General features: G+C 33.3%; 4 protein-coding genes across 9 annotated transcripts in view; 3 read left to right on the top strand and 1 right to left on the bottom strand.

Moving 5' to 3' along the window:
* Positions 1–823: 823 nt before the first annotated feature.
* LOC148768771 (uncharacterized) lies at positions 824–3770 on the bottom strand. 6 transcript variants are annotated; one of them, XM_088822324.1, is made up of 9 exons: positions 3437–3770; positions 3272–3353; positions 2946–3076; positions 2761–2837; positions 2170–2300; positions 2007–2059; positions 1445–1905; positions 1247–1338; positions 824–1118 (listed from the first exon to the last, which is right to left on the bottom strand). In XM_088822324.1, the coding sequence occupies exons 4-8, from the start codon at positions 2803–2805 to the stop codon at positions 1258–1260; spliced, it is 771 nt and encodes a 256-aa protein (XP_088678450.1). In that variant the 5' UTR covers positions 2806–2837; positions 2946–3076; positions 3272–3353; positions 3437–3770; the 3' UTR covers positions 824–1118; positions 1247–1257. The 6 variants fall into 6 exon arrangements, with proteins under 6 accessions (XP_088678450.1, XP_088678456.1, XP_088678452.1 ...); XM_088822325.1 differs by lacking the exon at positions 2170–2300 and adding an exon at positions 2463–2593 and having other exon boundaries at positions 893–1118; XM_088822330.1 differs by lacking the exon at positions 1247–1338 and having other exon boundaries at positions 1471–1905.
* A 2268-nt stretch (positions 3771–6038) lies between these two features.
* Positions 6039–17945, top strand: part of UBC36 (ubiquitin-conjugating enzyme 36) — a 67945-nt gene continuing 56038 nt past the window's right edge. Inside the window, exon 1 of the mRNA XM_088822331.1 lies at positions 6039–6054. The gene's annotated coding sequence lies outside the window, so the exon portion shown is untranslated. The remainder of the gene's footprint in view (positions 6055–17945) is intronic.
* LOC105970455 (Rab3 GTPase-activating protein non-catalytic subunit) lies at positions 7718–11597 on the top strand. Its single transcript, XM_012995278.2, has 8 exons — positions 7718–8186; positions 9086–9220; positions 9351–9542; positions 9758–9819; positions 10045–10202; positions 10331–10479; positions 10783–10920; positions 11140–11597. The coding sequence occupies exons 1-8, from the start codon at positions 7815–7817 to the stop codon at positions 11329–11331; spliced, it is 1398 nt and encodes a 465-aa protein (XP_012850732.2). The 5' UTR covers positions 7718–7814; the 3' UTR covers positions 11332–11597.
* On the top strand, positions 13542–15825 carry LOC105970351 (putative disease resistance protein At1g50180). The gene is made up of 2 exons (XM_012995159.2): positions 13542–14504; positions 15340–15825. The coding sequence occupies exons 1-2, from the start codon at positions 13631–13633 to the stop codon at positions 15672–15674; spliced, it is 1209 nt and encodes a 402-aa protein (XP_012850613.2). The 5' UTR covers positions 13542–13630; the 3' UTR covers positions 15675–15825.

The raw sequence follows: 17945 nt of genomic DNA, 5'->3' as shown, positions 1-17945 counted from the left end.
AAAAAAAATTAAATGGTAAAAGACGTAAATTATTCACAATACAATCTGAATTGATTTCTGAAGCTTAATGAGGGGAACATTTTTTTTATTGGTTTTCTTTTCAAAGGCTAACAAATTAAATTGTTGTGTTCTTTTACTCTCTAGCCTATCTAATTTCAAGCGTACGAAGTGTGGAAAACAAAAAAAATCACACTAAATTACAGTACTTAAAAACTCTATTTTTTCTCGTCACTAAGTTATTCGATTGGTGAGTCTTTTATACTGTAAATGTGAAAATATTTGTAAGAAGATATATTTTTTAAATATCTCAATAACAGAATTTCTGAAGAATTTTTTTATTTTCTTTTGCAAAATATTTTTTTGTGATAAAAAATATAATTTTAAATATGTTATATATATATATATATATACTAGGTATGGAGCACCGCGCAAGGCGCGGTGTCCGGTAGTCATATTTGCACCAGTCGATCGGTTATTTCGACGGAGTTGGTGATGCGAATGCACCATGTGAAACTGTGCAATCCCCAAAACTATGAAACAATTGGACGAAAATGAACCTTAATATCTTATCAGTTGGAATGTAACTACGAAAATGTATACGCAATTCTTGCAAATTATTTACAAATGCGTATTTTAATCCAACATAACTATAAAATCTAATCCTACCAACATAGTCTATCTCTCAATGGTCGTATGATCTTCTTATTATACAGTGCAAATGTGGAGCAGTAAGTACGGGAAAAAGGGGAAAAAAAGGGGATGGTGTGATAAGAATGAAAACTCAACTATCTTGCAGTAATCAGTCATGTGGCATGATCCAAAATAAAGTCGAAACAGTACCAATAAAATTGAAATAAACCTTTACACAATTCAGTTCTCGAATTCACGAAGGAAGATTCAAGATTTTATACTTTTACATAAAATTACCAAAATAGTTTCTATCGCACCCCCAAACCACACGAGAAAATAGTCCACAAAGAAACTGAAATATTTTGCAACAAAATTTTATTAGAGTGAGGAAGAAAAACCTTAGCAGCGATGGCTCGTACATACTTGGCTCGGTGTAAAATGAGGTTAACTTATTAATATGATCAGCACACGAGACCCCCCGAGCAGATCTGCAATGAAAGTGTTTACATTTATTAGTTGAAATTCCAGTCGAGAATCGTAGCATAAATTAAACAATCGATACCAGACCTCATTTGATTAAAGGTAAAAAGAAAAATTGTGCAAACGAAACACAAACCATAAATTCAGCTACAGAGGTTTGCTGCACATTTGCTTGTTTGCCACACACCTCAATTTTCTAAGTTGTAGTTGCCTCATCGCTTTCACATGCTTCAACAATGCATGATCTTAAAATAAGGAAAAATTCACCAAAACAGAGCTAAACAAAAACAGAGGAGTCGAGGTAAACGAAATATGAGATAAAATAGATTTTTACCTGGTAAATAGGTCTGGACATGCCACCTGTTGCTGGAGGAAGATCGGTGACCATCTTGCCATTATCCAGAAAACCTCTCGAAGTGGTGAATATAGGTAAATCAGGCCTAGAAGATTCCAAGGCATCCCTCATCAACAAATGCTCTTCTCTTGAAGCATCTACCTGCCTAATTGATGGTACATGAGGCAGTTGACCAATAGAATTCATGGGGTTGTTAGAAAATCCACCAGAAAATTTTGGAAGTCTTTCGGGGGATCTCGTTTTCGCTGCATTTGAATTCCAAGAAGTATAAGAATTTTTAATCGTTGAACCTATCGGTTGTGTTTCAGCAGCCCTTCTAGAAGGTGGTGTAGCTCTTGATGCCTTGTCGTGTAGTTCCATCTTTTTACGCCTCTCGTTTTCGAGCTCTATATGCTTTGACATTCTCTTGCGTGTTAGCTTCAGGCGAAGATCTTTTGAATCTACAGCAATAAAGTTTAAATACACCATGAAATTTATTGATTAAAAAGAGACGAAAAAATCTAACACGAGAGAGCATCTATTTTACGAAATTAACTATTACCGTCTAAACGGCTGTTGTACCCGTAGCTCCGTGCACTCACACCCACTCTCATTCTGAATCAACAAATCATAAAAAAAAAATTGTTAATTTCCACTTATACAAATGCACAAGCTAAAAAGTAAATTGAATCAAATATCAGTAGAAAGGTGAAAGCAACAATCACCTTTTGCCATTGCTAAATCGACGATCATCACTGCTCCGAAAAGACTCCGACGACGGTCTTTTGCTTCCGGATAGCACCAAAGCATTCCGGCGAACTCCATTAGAATCTCTCGACGAATCCTTCACCACCTTCTGCGCATCACGAAAAATGCAAACACCCGCAGAACACACCCACTCTCATTCTGAATCAACAAATCATACAAACAAAAATTGCTAATTTCCACTTATACAAATGCATAAGCTAGAAAGTAAATTGAAATCAAATACCAGTAGAAAGGTGAAAGCAACAATCACCTTTTGGCATTGCTAAATCCACGATCATCACTGCTCCGAAAAGACTCCGACGACGGTCTTTTGCTTCCGGATAGCACCAAAGCATTCCGGCGAACTCCATTAGAATCTCTCGACGAATCATTCACCACCTTCTGCGCATCACGAAAAATGCAAACACCCGCAGAATTAGCTTAATTATCAAAACGACGACGATCGGAAATCTCGTTTGAGATGAAAAGTAATTAATACAGGATTGCAAAATTAAGCAGTCCACAGTCATGGATAACGAAAACAAAAAGGGGCAGATTTACATGAGTACCTGACCGGAGCGGCCGAGAGTGATGGTTACTTGAGGCTTCGCCATTTTATAAATTTCTCAATCAATTGCTTCTACGGCTGAGTTGACTCATTAATACAGAGACACACACAGCCCATTAATGTACGAAAAATGGATCATAAGTAAAATTTGAATTAATTAATTAATTAAGACAAGAAAAAAAATACCTTACGACTGATTATGCGCGTAAAAGGATCTGTAACAGTCGAAAGCGTCCCTTTAATTTTATTATACGCAGCATCTTCTGATGTAAGTGGAAATATTTCGACCATCGTTTGTTGTAATTTTAAGTCCTAATCTGTAAAACATAAGTCCCCTTCGAATTATTAGTTCATTGATTCGGACAAGGATAAAACCGATAAACGCCAAACACGAAGCTTTCATCCTAATGTTGGCAACTATTGATTCAAGAACACAACTACATTCATTTTCAAAACTTAAAAAACTAATCAAACGAAAGAAGTTCGACGAGGGGCATTTTGGTCTTTCTTACCCTGATGATTGAAAGTTGGATCCACAAAGGTTTCTCTAATCAAACCCCATGCCTCCACAAGTGTTCTTTGTACAGTATTAACCTGTTTCAAAACAGAGGTAAGAGTCTGATTAAAATAATATTTAGTAATATGAAATAAATAAATAAATAACTTTTAAATATTACCTCACGGTTGTGAGAAACAGGAAAAGCTACAGTCAGTGATTCAGCAAACGCCGGCGAATCACAGAGCAACGACACGGCGGCGGCGAAACCGAGCAATCCTCGGCCGACCCTTTTAATGAAATCTTAGAAAAAGTCGAACTTGAAGGAGAGGCATAGTGAGTAGACAGTGGCCTCTGGTATCGGCGGGGTGCAATTGTATCCGGCAGCGAACTCCACACATGAGGAGGAATAGAGCGAGGTCAACGCCTTCAGTTGAAGGGCAACAGTAGCAGGGTTTAGGGGTGAAGGTGAGAAACTCCGAAAATAAAGAACCGAAATATCAGTGGGTGGAGAAGAGGAGGGGGATGGCGGAGCGGCGGTCAGCAATTGCAGCGGTAGAAGGAAGAGAGGAGAAAAGGGGAAAAAATCGAAATTAAAAGAAAAGAAGAAAGATATAGCAGGCAGGTTGATTTAACTGAAAGAACGGGCCAAAAGAAAAGAGAAAAGAAATTGGGGGGCGGAAGAGGGGGCGATGTACATATATATGTACTTAATATATATATATATATGGGGGTCATTAGCAATACACCCCTCCTATAGATAAAAAATAGTGATATGTCCATGCCATAATTCTTCCTTTGTGAAAACCCCCTAAAATATTTATTTCCAATCTTACCCTTATACTACTCACGTTTTTTTTAATAATTATCTAGTATTAACAAAATTCCTATTAATAAGGCAACTAAATCCCACGTTTTTTTTAATAATTATCTACTATTTACAAAATTCCTATTAATGAGGGCCTAAATCCCGTTAATTAGGATTAATTAGTATAATTTATCTCAATTATTTCTTTTTTCTCTCTTTCCATAATAACAATTTAATTCCTAAAAATCGGCTTCCAAATTCCTAAAAATATGCTACCAAATAAAAAACAAAAGTATTTTCGGACTTTATTTTTTTATTTTTTATTTTTATATTATTTTCGGACTTTATTTAGCCATTTTTTATGTATTTTTATTTTAATATTTTTTAATAAAAATAATTTATTTATTTATTTTTTATTTTTTTTTAACAAAAAATTGAAAATTTTCTCTCCACAGGTTTGCAACGCCGAATATGACTATAGTTAAATATGACTATATGTGACTATATTAATTGTAGTCATATTTTTTCTTTATATTGTTGTTTTTTATATTTTGAACTTAAAAATTCCGATTATATGGCATAGTCATGTTTACCAAATCATATAAAACAACGAAGATTCCCTATTGTTTACGAAAACAATTCAATCAATATAATATCCACACAAAAAAATCAATTTGAATCTACTTACTAGAAGTCAACTTGAAAACGAGAATATAGATTATATTCAACAATAGTCATATTCGAATATGACTACAGTCATATTCGAAAAAATACATAAATATGGCTATAGTCATATTCGAAGTCAAACTGCACCACTTATCAGCGACAAAGCCAACGAGGTCTTCATACACAAAATCACCCTGACATATCTTCACCCCTCACGAGCCTCCATACTTCAACACAATCATCAAGGTTGACGACATGATGTGCAACACTACACACAAAAAAATGAGAATGTGACTACTATGTGACTACTTCTGATGAATAAATCTGCACTACTCTGTAAATGCAAATCACATAATATTATGTGAATTCAATTCAACCACAACAAACACATTGAAACCACAACAAACACATCGAAACATATCAGGTAACGCAAAAATACATAAATATGACTATAGTCATATTCGAACATGACTATAGTCCTGTTACTGCTATTGTTCAGACCTGGAAAAATAATCGAAAAATATAAAAATAATGAAGGAGATTCATGGGGAGTCGACGACAACGGCGATGCTGGCAGCGGTGAAGGAAAGAGAGTGAGAGAGGCGGCGACGGTGGTGGTGGTGATGGACAAATCTGGGAAAAAAAAAATGAGATAGATGACGAAAAGAAGAGAAAGCGAGCCTTACGTGGAAACGAAGGAGGAGGCGACGGCAACGAGCGATGACGATAATGGTTGTGTATAAATCTATGTGGAGACGATGGCGATGTAAATAGAGAGAAATCGAGAGAAACAACGAACACGAGAAAATAATAAATCACTAATCGAGTGAATCAACAATAGTCATATTCAAACCAGAGTAGTCACGTTGATGCTGCTGTTTCAGATTTTGAGAGAAAAAAAAAAAGAAAAAATCAAAAATAACGAAAAGGAGGGAGGGGGAGGCGACGAAAACGACGGTGAATGACATAGAGAGTGGAGACGTGGCTACGGTGGCGGTGGTGAACAGATCTTAAAAAAAAAAAAAAAAAAAAAAACTGAGAAATCGAGAGAAAATGAAAAAGTGAAATCTCCATGTAATGCATACGACGAAGGGCGGCGACGAGGTGGTGGAGGCACCGCCGCCACCACTTGTACAGATGAGGGCCTCTTTCATTAGATTTCGACCGACCGGCGGTTGAAAGGTATTTTTTGCTCCGGCGATGACGAGTGCACGAACAACGGTGGCTATGGTGAGTGGACTACGGCGGTGGTGTGAAAAGGATGAAGGAGGGCGCCGACGGTATACAGATCTGCAGAAAAGACGGAAAAAGAAAAAAAGAAAAAAAAAAAAGAAGACGATAGATTGAGAACGAGAGAGAGAGAGAAAAAGAGAGAGGGAAGAATGAAAGACTGAAATAAATTAAATCACGTTAAAAACCTAATCACATAAGGGCACTTTAGTCTTATCATATCTGGTTAGGGGGGTCTCACTAATTAAGAATGAAACTTGGGTGTAGGCAAAAGTCTCTAATAGTCAATTGGGTTTAGTTCAAAATATTTTGCAATTGAGGGGGGTATTGCATATTTCCCCTATATATATATATATATATATATATATATATATATATATATATATATATATATATATATATATATATATATATATATATATATATATATATATATATATATATATATATATATATATATATATTGCCGTTTAATGTTTTAAGATTTGGTTGAAGAATGGATGAATACATAAACTTGAACATCAAAATTGACATTCTAAAAAAATACGATTAAAAATATTAAATTACATTTAGAAAATTCACTTATAATGCATTATACATGATTTATTTTGTGTATCAGGCAGTGTTCTAAATATCGGTTGTGGCGGCCGATATTTAGAACACTGCCTTTACGATATTTGTGTGGCGGTTTTGAAAATCTGTTTTTTGACGGTGAGGCGGTCCGAGGCGGTTTGTGGCGGGTCAAACCAATATATCGGGTCAAACTTCGAGTGATATATTGGAAAAATATTTTTTTTTCTAATTTTTTATTTATTTATTTTTTATTACAAGGAAAATAGGGAGTTTATCTTTTTTTTTTTTTTTTTTTTTCAATTCCAACCCCGTAAGAAGAACCTGGCCTAAAAAATAAAAATATTTAGATATGACAAGATAATCAAGTTCTAAATCTTAAACTTTTGTAATGTGATTAGATTATATAAACGATGATGAGAGAATAAGTACAATTTTTTTATACGTTTTAAGTATTAACAAATAATATTTAGAAATATATTACACTAAATCTAAAAACCGATTTATTTCCAATATATCTCCGCCGCACCGATTTATCGTGTGGCGGTCCCTAACCGCCTCGGACCCGATAACCGATATTTAGAACCTTGGTTTCAGGATGCAAAGCAATATTAATTTCTTTTTGAGGGGCAAAGTCAAAGATGTATATTTGAAGGGTGCAAAATGAGATTAAATCTTATTTCGGTCTTTAGAGCAACTCCAATGGAGGAATTAAATGAAGTATTAAACGATAAAACTCTCATTTTGATTCTCAAAACTCAAAATTTCTTCTCCAACGGAAGCATCAAAGGGGTAGTTTTTTTTTATACTTCATTCGCTAGAGGTGCAAAAATGCACCCAAAAAAATAAGTATCAAATATTCATAGAAATTAGGAACTGCAATTTCAACGTAAAAAAAATAAAATTTCTAACAAATTCCTATAGAATAGGTACCAAATATATCTATTAATTTATGTTTAATACATTTTTAAAATTAAAATAATTTATTTGATTCCTACATATTGGAATATAATTTTTTTTCCGAAGTACCAAAGTATTATTTCAAGCATCAATTAAGGGTTTAGATGTCACATTTTAATACCTAGCATAGCAAAGTACATTTTAAGGGTGTAAAATAACGGTTATAAATTTATAAACTTTATAATAACAAAATTTTAGTAATGATGATAATAATAACAATATAAAATGTTTGATTTAGTTAACATTCGTTTCTTCATATTTAATTTAGTTGATTTTTTTGGGGGGAGAGAGAGAGAGACTCAAAACAACCGGCCACGTCATCACCATGTCTCGCCGCAATCACACGACGGAGCTCGGATGCATCGCCGGCGAAGATTTAACCCATGTCGGCGCCGGAAAGGAAGGCTGGCTGGTCGACAACCCCAACCTCCTTGTTTCCCTCGACACCCACTCGCTCGCTCTTGCCAACCGCTCCTTGATCCTCATCCTCAATTGGTCTCAATCAATTAGCCCCCGACCCGACCCGGACGCCCGCCGCACCGTCAGGATCCGACCCGATCTCTCCCCTATTGAATCAGAGTACATCTCCGCCGTCGAGTGGCTCGTGTTCGACGATGACGTCAGGGTCCTCGCCGTCGGCACCTCTTGCGGTTACCTTTTGATTTTCTCTCTCCATGGCCGCCTCATTCACCGCCAGGTCAGTTTCCAAATCTCAATTCTCTCTCTCTCTCTCTCTCTCTTCCATTAATTGTAAATCAGCAAATTAAGTTAAACAAAGAATCTAATAGGTTTGCAATTAAATTAGAAACCTAATACGATTAAGAAAAAAAGAAAAATAATTTTATTGGTTTTATCTAGTAGATTATTAGCATTGAACTTTATGTTTATTTTGAGTTTTGATTATGCATCTATTTGTTATTATTTTGTTTTACCTATTTGACAATGGCACACATTATATTATACATATATAAAAATATGTAATTTTGCAATTTCGCCTTCGTGCGTAATTAGTCGAATCCTATGGCTATCTCACGACCCGACGAAAAAAATTCTATAGCAAGCGATCAACACGGTTTTGCTACGGTGTATATGCGTACGGAATTTCCCATCGGGTCATCGGTAGCCATGGGATTATCGACTAGCTCCGTGAAATTTATTTAGCAAGTGAATAATTAGTAAGTATGAAAATGTGTACAGGTTGTAAGTAGGCAGAATGGCCAAATAATTTCAACACAAACGGAACACTTTACCAACCCATTCTGTACGGAAATTAATGAAATTCACTATATTTTAGTAGTTGTGTTATCGAATGTATCTCTTTATTTTTTATGATTTCGTATGACTGAGCTTACTCGTGTGCTTTCTGTGTGGGAATTAATGAAATTCACTATTTTTTAGCTCATGTATACTCAAATGCATTCCATCTTTTTGTGCCTGCTCGAATGCCTCGGTATTTACGATTTAGTATATGAGTTAAATATTCAGTTAGGGTCTATTCTATATCTAGTTCGTGCGAAAGATAAATTGTTATCAATAGTTAAGCTTCAAATTTTATTTTATTTATTTGTTTATTCGGCCACGTGTCTGATTTCGCAGATTGTAAACCCTGGAAAGATTCTTAAGATAAGGGTGCGTGGGATTAAACAAGATCTGACACAGGATACATCTTCAGAGGAGGTTTGCGTTGTAATGCCTGGTGTAGTTGCTCGTTTTGAAGGATCCGATATTAAGGTACATGCAATTTCTTCCTCGATCTTTTTTTATATATTTAATGTTCATTGGCTGTAGCTTTTTTCATTTCTCATATCTTTGTTATATATTTTGAAATTTATCTTCGTTACATATACTTTATGAAATGCAGAATATGCTGCAGAGGTGGTTTCAAGAAACACACTCTCAATTTTGGGATCAAGATTATAACGAAACTTTTGAAGATGATTCTGTAAATTCTTTTACGACGCTTCCTTATCAACTATGGAATGTTAGCAAGTACGGATTATGTGCCGATGCTGCTGTAACTGGTCTCATGCCCCCACCTCTAATGGAAATCCCGGTAGTTCTCTTATCGAACCCTATATTTTTGTATCTATCTGTGTTATATAATTTGTAATAATCATGATTTATGTTAGACTGTGCAACAACAACTAATCGACTATTTCTTAGCTGCAAAACCTTAGGTTTTTTTTTTTATTCTTGTTTTCTGTGACTTATGGGAGCTTTCTGAATTTATCCTGGTATTTGAATTCAGCTGATTTTATTGTTGGGCAGTCAAGTCTACGTTACTATTGTGCAGTCACTATCGGAGACGATGCGGTGATTTCAGCATTTAGGTCAGTGGATTTCAAATCGTAGTAAATGCAGACCTTTATATATATATATATATATATATATATATATATATATATATATATATATATATATATATATATATATATATATATATATATATATATATATATATATATATATATATATATATATATATATTTCTATATAACGAAAGTTTCTTTTGTTCGTATTTTCATTCATAATAGTTTATTTTTCGTTTCTTGAAGACTTTCGGTGGACAAGAGCAGATCACTAGTGGGAGCTATCTTGTCAAAAGTTGTTCCCGCCACATTTTCAACAATAGCTTCGTTCTCCAAATTGCTTTGGAGGAGTGATCAAACGAATACGAAGAAACCGGAAGCAAAATCTCAGCCGTTTGCTCGAGGTGAGGAAATTATGCTGTGCTGTTTTTCTACTGAACAAAATATTGAAGATTGATAAATAAAAAAATCTATAATATGTGATTTTATGTATTCTATTTAAGATTCGTAAATAGTGCCTATTTTTTGGCAGCCTCTCCTTTAACTTGTTTGAAGGATCATCCAAGGAAAGGAGAGAAACTCACATTGTCACCTAGTGGTACTTTGGCTGCAATAACCGATTCACTTGGCCGTATTTTGCTCTTGGATACTCAGGCACTGATCGTTGTGCGTTTATGGAAGGTACGCTAGCAATATATATAATATATTCTATGCCATTAAATTTCTTTAAAAAAAATGAAAATTTTAAAACTCAAAATAATTTTTTTTTTTAAATTCTGTATTTTTTCGATTTCGTTTATTTAATAATTTATTGTATTTCCATCCAATAAATTTTATTTTTATGTTTTGAATCCATTAGAAAATTTGTTATCTCTACGGTTCAATTAGCTCATATAAGCTCCTTTCCTTTGTGTTTTAAATTCAATTAAATTTAAAAATTTAATCGGTTTTTTGATTACTAACCTTGAGTTCTTTCTTTTGCAGGGATATCGTGAGGCAAGCTGCTTATTCGTGGAGATGCTTGCAAGTAAAGATAAAGATAAAGCTGCTTATAATTTACATTCGAAAAGTGATTATTGTCTCTGCTTAGCCATCCATGCACCTCGAAAAGGAATAGTTGAGGTATTACGATAATCAATTGCATTTGATTACTTTGATGGATTTTTGTGTTTTTAGATTTCACTTCGAATGATGTGAAAGTACCTTTTTGCCCTTGATAGTTGAGGTATCTTTACTGCAACAAACAACTTTACAAATCAATTGCTTTTGATTAGTCCGGTGGATTTTTGGTGTTTCTCGATTCACTTTGAATGATGTGAAAGTACCTTTTTGCCCTTGCAGATCTGGCAGATGAGAACTGGACCTCGACTTCTGACAATTCCATGTCCGAAAGGTAGTAGAATATTACAACCAACTTACAGATTTAGCTCTGCAGTATCTCAATCGTCTTCTTCATCTTATGTACCGTTGGAAGTTTTCTTTCTGAATGGAGACTCCGGTCAAATATCAGTTCTTAATCGATTCCTTCATTGACCAAAAGCTAACTATTGTATGTATTACGATTTACGACACTAAGTTATGTCGAGTTCCTAATTCAGTTTTTTTTTTACTGTGTTATAAAACACTACAGTTTGATTGATATTTTTTGCATAGCTGTAAGAAATGAATAAATCCTCTTGACCAAATTTTAGTTCAGGGATGAAATAGGAAATTGTGATAGTTGCTTATTTTTTTTGTTCGAAGTTACATTTCATGCATGAATGAATTTATTGAATGGTTGGTTCTCAGTTGAAGATAAACCGTTTCTCTTAGGTTTATATTCATTCTTATAAAATTCCTTCTTTACCCTCACCTCCTAGTTTCTGAAAATCAACCCATCAAGTGATAATAGTGAAATGTAGGCCTGGGCACGAGTCGGGTTGGGTGATTATCGGTAACTTACCTACACAACCCAACCATCCGATTTTGTTGAATATTGAAAATATTACCGGCCTGACTATTGTCGGATAATGGTTGACAATCGACTTTGTCTGATAAACAATGAGTCGGTTGAAGCTATTATAATAGTAACAACACCTCCAACCCATTGTTATCAAATTGGATTATCAAATACTCATTTATAGCCCAAGATTATATTTTGACATTTCTGTAGAATTAGTAAACTCCAATTATTTTATCTAAGTCACTCAAAGTTCATTATTTTTTTACGTGAATAAGCATAAAAAATGAGTTCCGTTTTATTTAATATTTATTCAATTTCATTAAGCATTTTTAATTATTCAAATTATATGAATTTGATTTTTTCCCTCAAATTCGAACTTTATTTTAGTTTGAACATGTGAAGATTTTTGTCAAATTCGAACTTGGAATGCTAAGGATGTTTTTAGTGTGTGATTTTATGAAAAAAGTTAGGGAAAAAGAAGAAGGATGGGTAAGGAGAAATAATAATTTAGAGAGATAAATATTTTTAGTTATGTGCATGATTTGGTAAAAATAGTGTGGGATTTAGCATTTCAGTATTATTATTTTCTTGTGTTTTTTTTTCTTTATTTTGTTTGATTTTTTGACAAGTCTAATTATATTACTGTTCGTTGATAGTAAAATAACTGTAAACACAATAATATTACTGTCATATCAACCACATCAATATTAATTCTTTTGAGTGTTTATATGGTTAACTTTGTTGTACGGTCAACATATTAATATTACTCTATAAAAAATAATAATAACTTTTGTTGTGATAATATTACTGTGCTAGAGATTAATATAATCAACATATTAATATTATTCTATTACAAAATAATAATGACTTTTGTTGTGTTAATATTACTGTGCTAGAGATTAATATAACAATATTACTGTGTTAAACTGTATTATAATTTATTTTTTTTTGAGTAAATTCAAGTATATTACAAGGGGAAGGGGGACTCGAACCCTAGACCGTTACCCTACTGTCAGAAAAAAAAAATATTTTCTGAAAAAAAAAATTTGGGGGTTAATGTGATATATTTATTTAAATCCGGGGTCAATGTGTAATATTAAGAAAGTTAGAGCATAATGGGTGGAATTGATAAGAATTATATTATGGAGGGTATTTTAGTCAAAGACATGGGGATGGGTTTAATTGAGAGACTGTTTTTTTTTTGACCAAATTGCATTTAAGTCCCATGTGATGGGCCTTTTTGCAATTCGCCCCATATATATATATATATATATATATATATATATATATATATATATATATATATATATATATATATATATATATATATAATAGTATTTACTATTTAAATAAGTATTATAATTCTGAAATTGGCAAATTAAATATACTTGATTTTCGTCCCCTAGTTTGAAGGGCAATTTGGGCATTAAGAAAATATATTTGATTTTGGCAGTAAAATTGAATATGGATAATTTTAATTTATATATATGCACTTATAATAGTATTTACTATTTAAATAAGTATTATAATTCTGAAATTGTCAAATTAAACATACTTGATTTTCGTCCCCAAGTTTGAAGGGCAATTTGGGCATTAAGAAAATATATTTGATTTTGGTAAAATTGAATTTGGATAATTTTAATTTACCCTAAAGATTACAATATACCTCTATAAAAGCGCACACGGGTTCTACACAAAACTATCTAGGGTTTTTTACTTTGATTTTTCTTTCTTTCTTCCGAACAATAAGGTAAGTAATTCTTATGATTCTTGTTTTAAAATCTGTATTTCTTTTTGTTCTAAGAGAGAAAAAAAAATCAACCGAATTTTAAATTCCAGGTAAACTAATTTTAAATTTCAAAATAAAAAAACAGCACCTCTGTGAGAGATATGGCGGATGTAGCAATCTTAATTGCGGTGGGAAGGCTAAACGAATTACTAATGAAGAAGGAAATTTTCTTGCAAGAAGAAGGTTTGGAGGGGCGATTGAGACTTTTGAAAGGAAGACTCGAACGGATGCAATCGTTTCAGAGAGACGCATCCGATAAAGAATTCGACGACGAGAGGATACGTAATTGGATTTCGAATATCCGAGACGTTGCTCACGATACGGAAGATGTCGTCGATGATTTCATCCTCAAAATCGATATCCCAAGACGACGACGAACAAGACTACCACTACTCGGAAAGTGCCTAGCCTGGATTGACTTGAGAAATATCGGACGAGAGATCGAGTCAATCCACGCCAGGCTCGACGACATCAGCAGAAGCCGTGTGGCTCTCGGGATCTCCAACACCACCACCACCAGCAGCCTCCTACCGGATGTGGTGGAGTGGCGGAGGCAATTGGCTTACTGGCAGCGAGACGAACACGTGGTGGGCGTGGACGGAGACACGGATAAGCTGCTCAAAGAATTCATTCTTGACGAGAGCACCCGTGAGCTTTCCGTCGCTACCATCGTGGGCATGGGCGGTATTGGGAAGTCGTGCCTCGCGAGGCATCTGTATCACCACAGACGAGTCGCCGAACATTTCGACTGTCGTCTTTGGGTTTTTGTTTCCACTGAATTCAACCCCAAACAAGTCATTAAGGAACTAATGGCGCAGGTGCTCGACAAACCCGTTTTTATGGACAATGAGACGTTGCCCCAACTCGCATCGAGGCTCCGCCGATGCCTCGAAGGAAAACGGTACCTCATAGTCCTCGACGACGTGTGGGAAGACGAACATTGGGAATTTCTTGCAAGTCTCTTTCCTTGTGAAGGTAAATCTTTATCTTTTAATTAATATAACGAATAATTTGTTTAAAATCATCTACATATGTTGTTAGTGAATAGATTTAATTTTGTCCCCGTGTGTGTTTGTGTGGATGCGTGTTTTAAATAAGAGTAAATTACAACCACTCCCAGGTATGATTAGTTTATGAAACTCCCTCTTGTTTGGGTAATTACAATCACCCCTCAACTATAAATTTTCTTACACGTTCACCCTTGCGGTTTCAAATTTAGTGGAATCTTCAAGATTATATGGAATATTATCACTTTTGTACTCGTTTTATCCCATTCGAATTCTACATTTTGAAGCAAGATGATCATAATATGTGTTTTTTGGCTTGTATATATCAGATTGTGCTGTATTTTTACACAAAACGAGTACAAACTAGAGCACATTCCACGAAATCTAGATGATTATGTTGAATTTGACACCATAAGGGTGGGAGTGTAAGAAAAAAATATAATTGAATGGTAGATATAATTATCCAAACAAGAGGGTTTTTTTCATAAATGGACCATACCTAGGGGTGGTTGTAATTTATTGTTTAAATAATTAATGTTTTAATTACACAAAAGGTGATTATTAGTATAACTAACTAATTAATACTTTGAAAGCTTATGAAGAAAGTACTTATTTGTTTCTAGTGTTGAGTAGTAGTACAAATTCTTGGTTAATGTGTGATCTCAAATTTACACAAATTATTGGATATTTTTTTTTGGTCATTTGATTCTATATATTATTATGTAATTTATATTATATGAAGATGAAAAAAGAAATTAAAAAAAAATCAAATAAAGTATTTACTTATCTTCTCTCTCTTACAGAAAAAGCAAGTAGGTTGCTGCTTACAAGCCGCAATCGGGTGGCGACGATGAATGCTCCGTATATTCACGAGATGAAACTTTTAGACCCGGAGAAGAGTTGGGAATTATTGTTAAACAATGCATTCGTGAAGGAATTCAAAGGCAAATTGTGTCCACGTGACTTTGAGATTATAGGAAGAGAGATCGTGAAAAAGTGCAGAGGTATGCCATTAGCCATCGTTACGGTCGGTGAACTACTAATTGACAGGAATCCATGCACGGAGAAATGGGAGAAATTTTTGAAAGAAATTAACTTTCATTTCCGAAAAAATGCAATTGAGTTGCCAGAACTGTAATCCACAATCTCTTTATTTAACAATTAATTATAATTATATGAATTTATGAAGGTATCTACTGTTAGAGTATGCAACTTGTGGCTTTGGTTTTTTCTTTCTTTTTACTCGTAAAAAATCTATGTCGTTATTAATTAAATTCTGTTTTGGGCAAAGTCACAAGTTGACAAGGGCACTTAATTAAAAGAGGGTTAATCACAAAAAGGCCCATGACAAGTGCACTTAATTAAAAATAGGACATCCAACTTTTTTGTCTTTTAAATAAATCTAGCTCATTCAAACTTATTTGCAAATAAGGAAAATCCTTTTTATATATACCAAAATTACCCCCAATTCATTGAAACCCAATTCAACTCCAATTTCATGATTTACACCCCAATTTAACTCAATTTCATCAATTAACCAATTTTAACCCTAATTTCAATTTTGACCCCAATTTTAATATTACTGTATTCGTTGCTAAATTACCGTCTCCAGCAGTTATTTAACTGTCGGAGACAGTAATTTAAATGTTATTTTTTTTTTTTGAAATTTTTTTTCTTAAATAATTATTTTAATTAATATTACTGCCTTGGCTGCTAAATTACTGTCTCCAACAGTAATTTAATTAACTGTTTTAGACAATAATATTAATAATATTACTGTTCGGGAAAATAATATTCATAATATTATTGTCCCAAAAATATTACTGTCTGAGACAGCAATTTAGTAGCCAAGACAGTAATATTAATTAAAATATTTTTTTCAAAGAAAAAAAAATTCGAAAAAAAAGTCAACGCCGGAATCTGGCAGCAAAAATTCAGAAAAAAATTATTTTCTGGAAAAAAAAAATATTTTGGGGGTTAATGTGATATATTTGTTTAAATCTGGAGTCAATGTGTAATATTAAGGAAGTTAGAGCATAATGGATAGAATTGATAAGAATTATATTATGGAGGGTATTTTAGACTAAAGACATGGGAATGAGTTTAATTGAGAGACTGTTTTTTTTATGAACCAAAATACATTTAAGTCCCATGTGATTAGCCTTTTTGCCATTCGCCCATTTTATTATACATAAATATAGGCCTTATATTTTTATTTAGTTATTATGAATTGATATAGAAGAATCATATAGTTATTATAAATTATTTATGCCTTTGATTGCATTAATTTTAATTAGTTCTAGCATCCTCAAGGACACATCGAACAAAATATTTTATGCATTAGGTTATAAATAAATAGGGTAAATTACAAACATCCCCTGAGGTATGGTCAAATTACAAAAACACCCCTCTTGTTTGGATAATTATAACCACCCCCTCAACTCATTAAATTTAGTGGAATCTTCGAGATTATATGGAATATTATCACTTTTGTACCCATTTTGTCCCATTCAAACTCTACATTATGAAGCAAGATGATCATAATATGTGATTTTTATTTTTAGCTTGTATATATCAGTTTGTGGTGCATCGGAAGCTGTATCTTTTACACAAAAAAAGTACGAACTAGAGCACATTTCACGGAATCTAGATAACTATGTTGAATTTGGCACCATAAAGGTGGAGGTCTAAGAAAAAATCATAGTTGAGGGGGGTAGATGTAATTATCCAAACAAGAGGGGTTGTTTTGTAATTTGACCATACCTCAGGGGGTGTTTGTAATTTACCCTAAATAAATATTATATTGCTTTGAAAGAATTTTGTTTTTCTTTTTTTTATTTATTGCTTTGAAAGAATTTTTTTTAACAACATCTTTACTTATATTAATTTTATGGGTTCTAATTAGGAACCGGATCACCCGATAAACTGAAAAAAACGATGCCACTGACTAAGTGACATGTGGAATTAATTTTAATAAAATATGAATTATCGTGGGACCTACTATAAATCCAAATTCCATTTTATTTTTCTCTCTGTTTCTTAATATACATGCTCATTTTATGAATATTTTCTATTAAATGCAGTAAATTAAATTATATTCTTTATTAATTTAGTGTCAAAATATTCGGTTAACATAAAAAAAGAGATTATAATTCTGGGGAAGAAAAATTAAAGTGATTACAAAAAAAGAAAAAAAAGAAGAAGAAAAAAACCCTAAACTTGAATAGGAAATTGGCACATTTGGGATTTGGGAATTTGCTTCATTAAATCGTTGCTCATTGAGATAAAATCATTTTAAGAGAATTAATTAAATAAATGAACATTAAATTTGTCACTTAGTTTTTTTTATTTACCATATAACATTAAAAAAAATTATGAACATAGGGTAAACTTACTATAGATTACATAT

This window comes from Erythranthe guttata, chromosome 8, assembly GCF_056151865.1.
Source record: "Erythranthe guttata isolate IM_541 chromosome 8, IM_541, whole genome shotgun sequence".
Lineage (NCBI taxonomy): Eukaryota > Viridiplantae > Streptophyta > Magnoliopsida > Lamiales > Phrymaceae > Erythranthe > Erythranthe guttata.
This window is presented reverse-complemented; position numbering and strand designations above follow the sequence as displayed.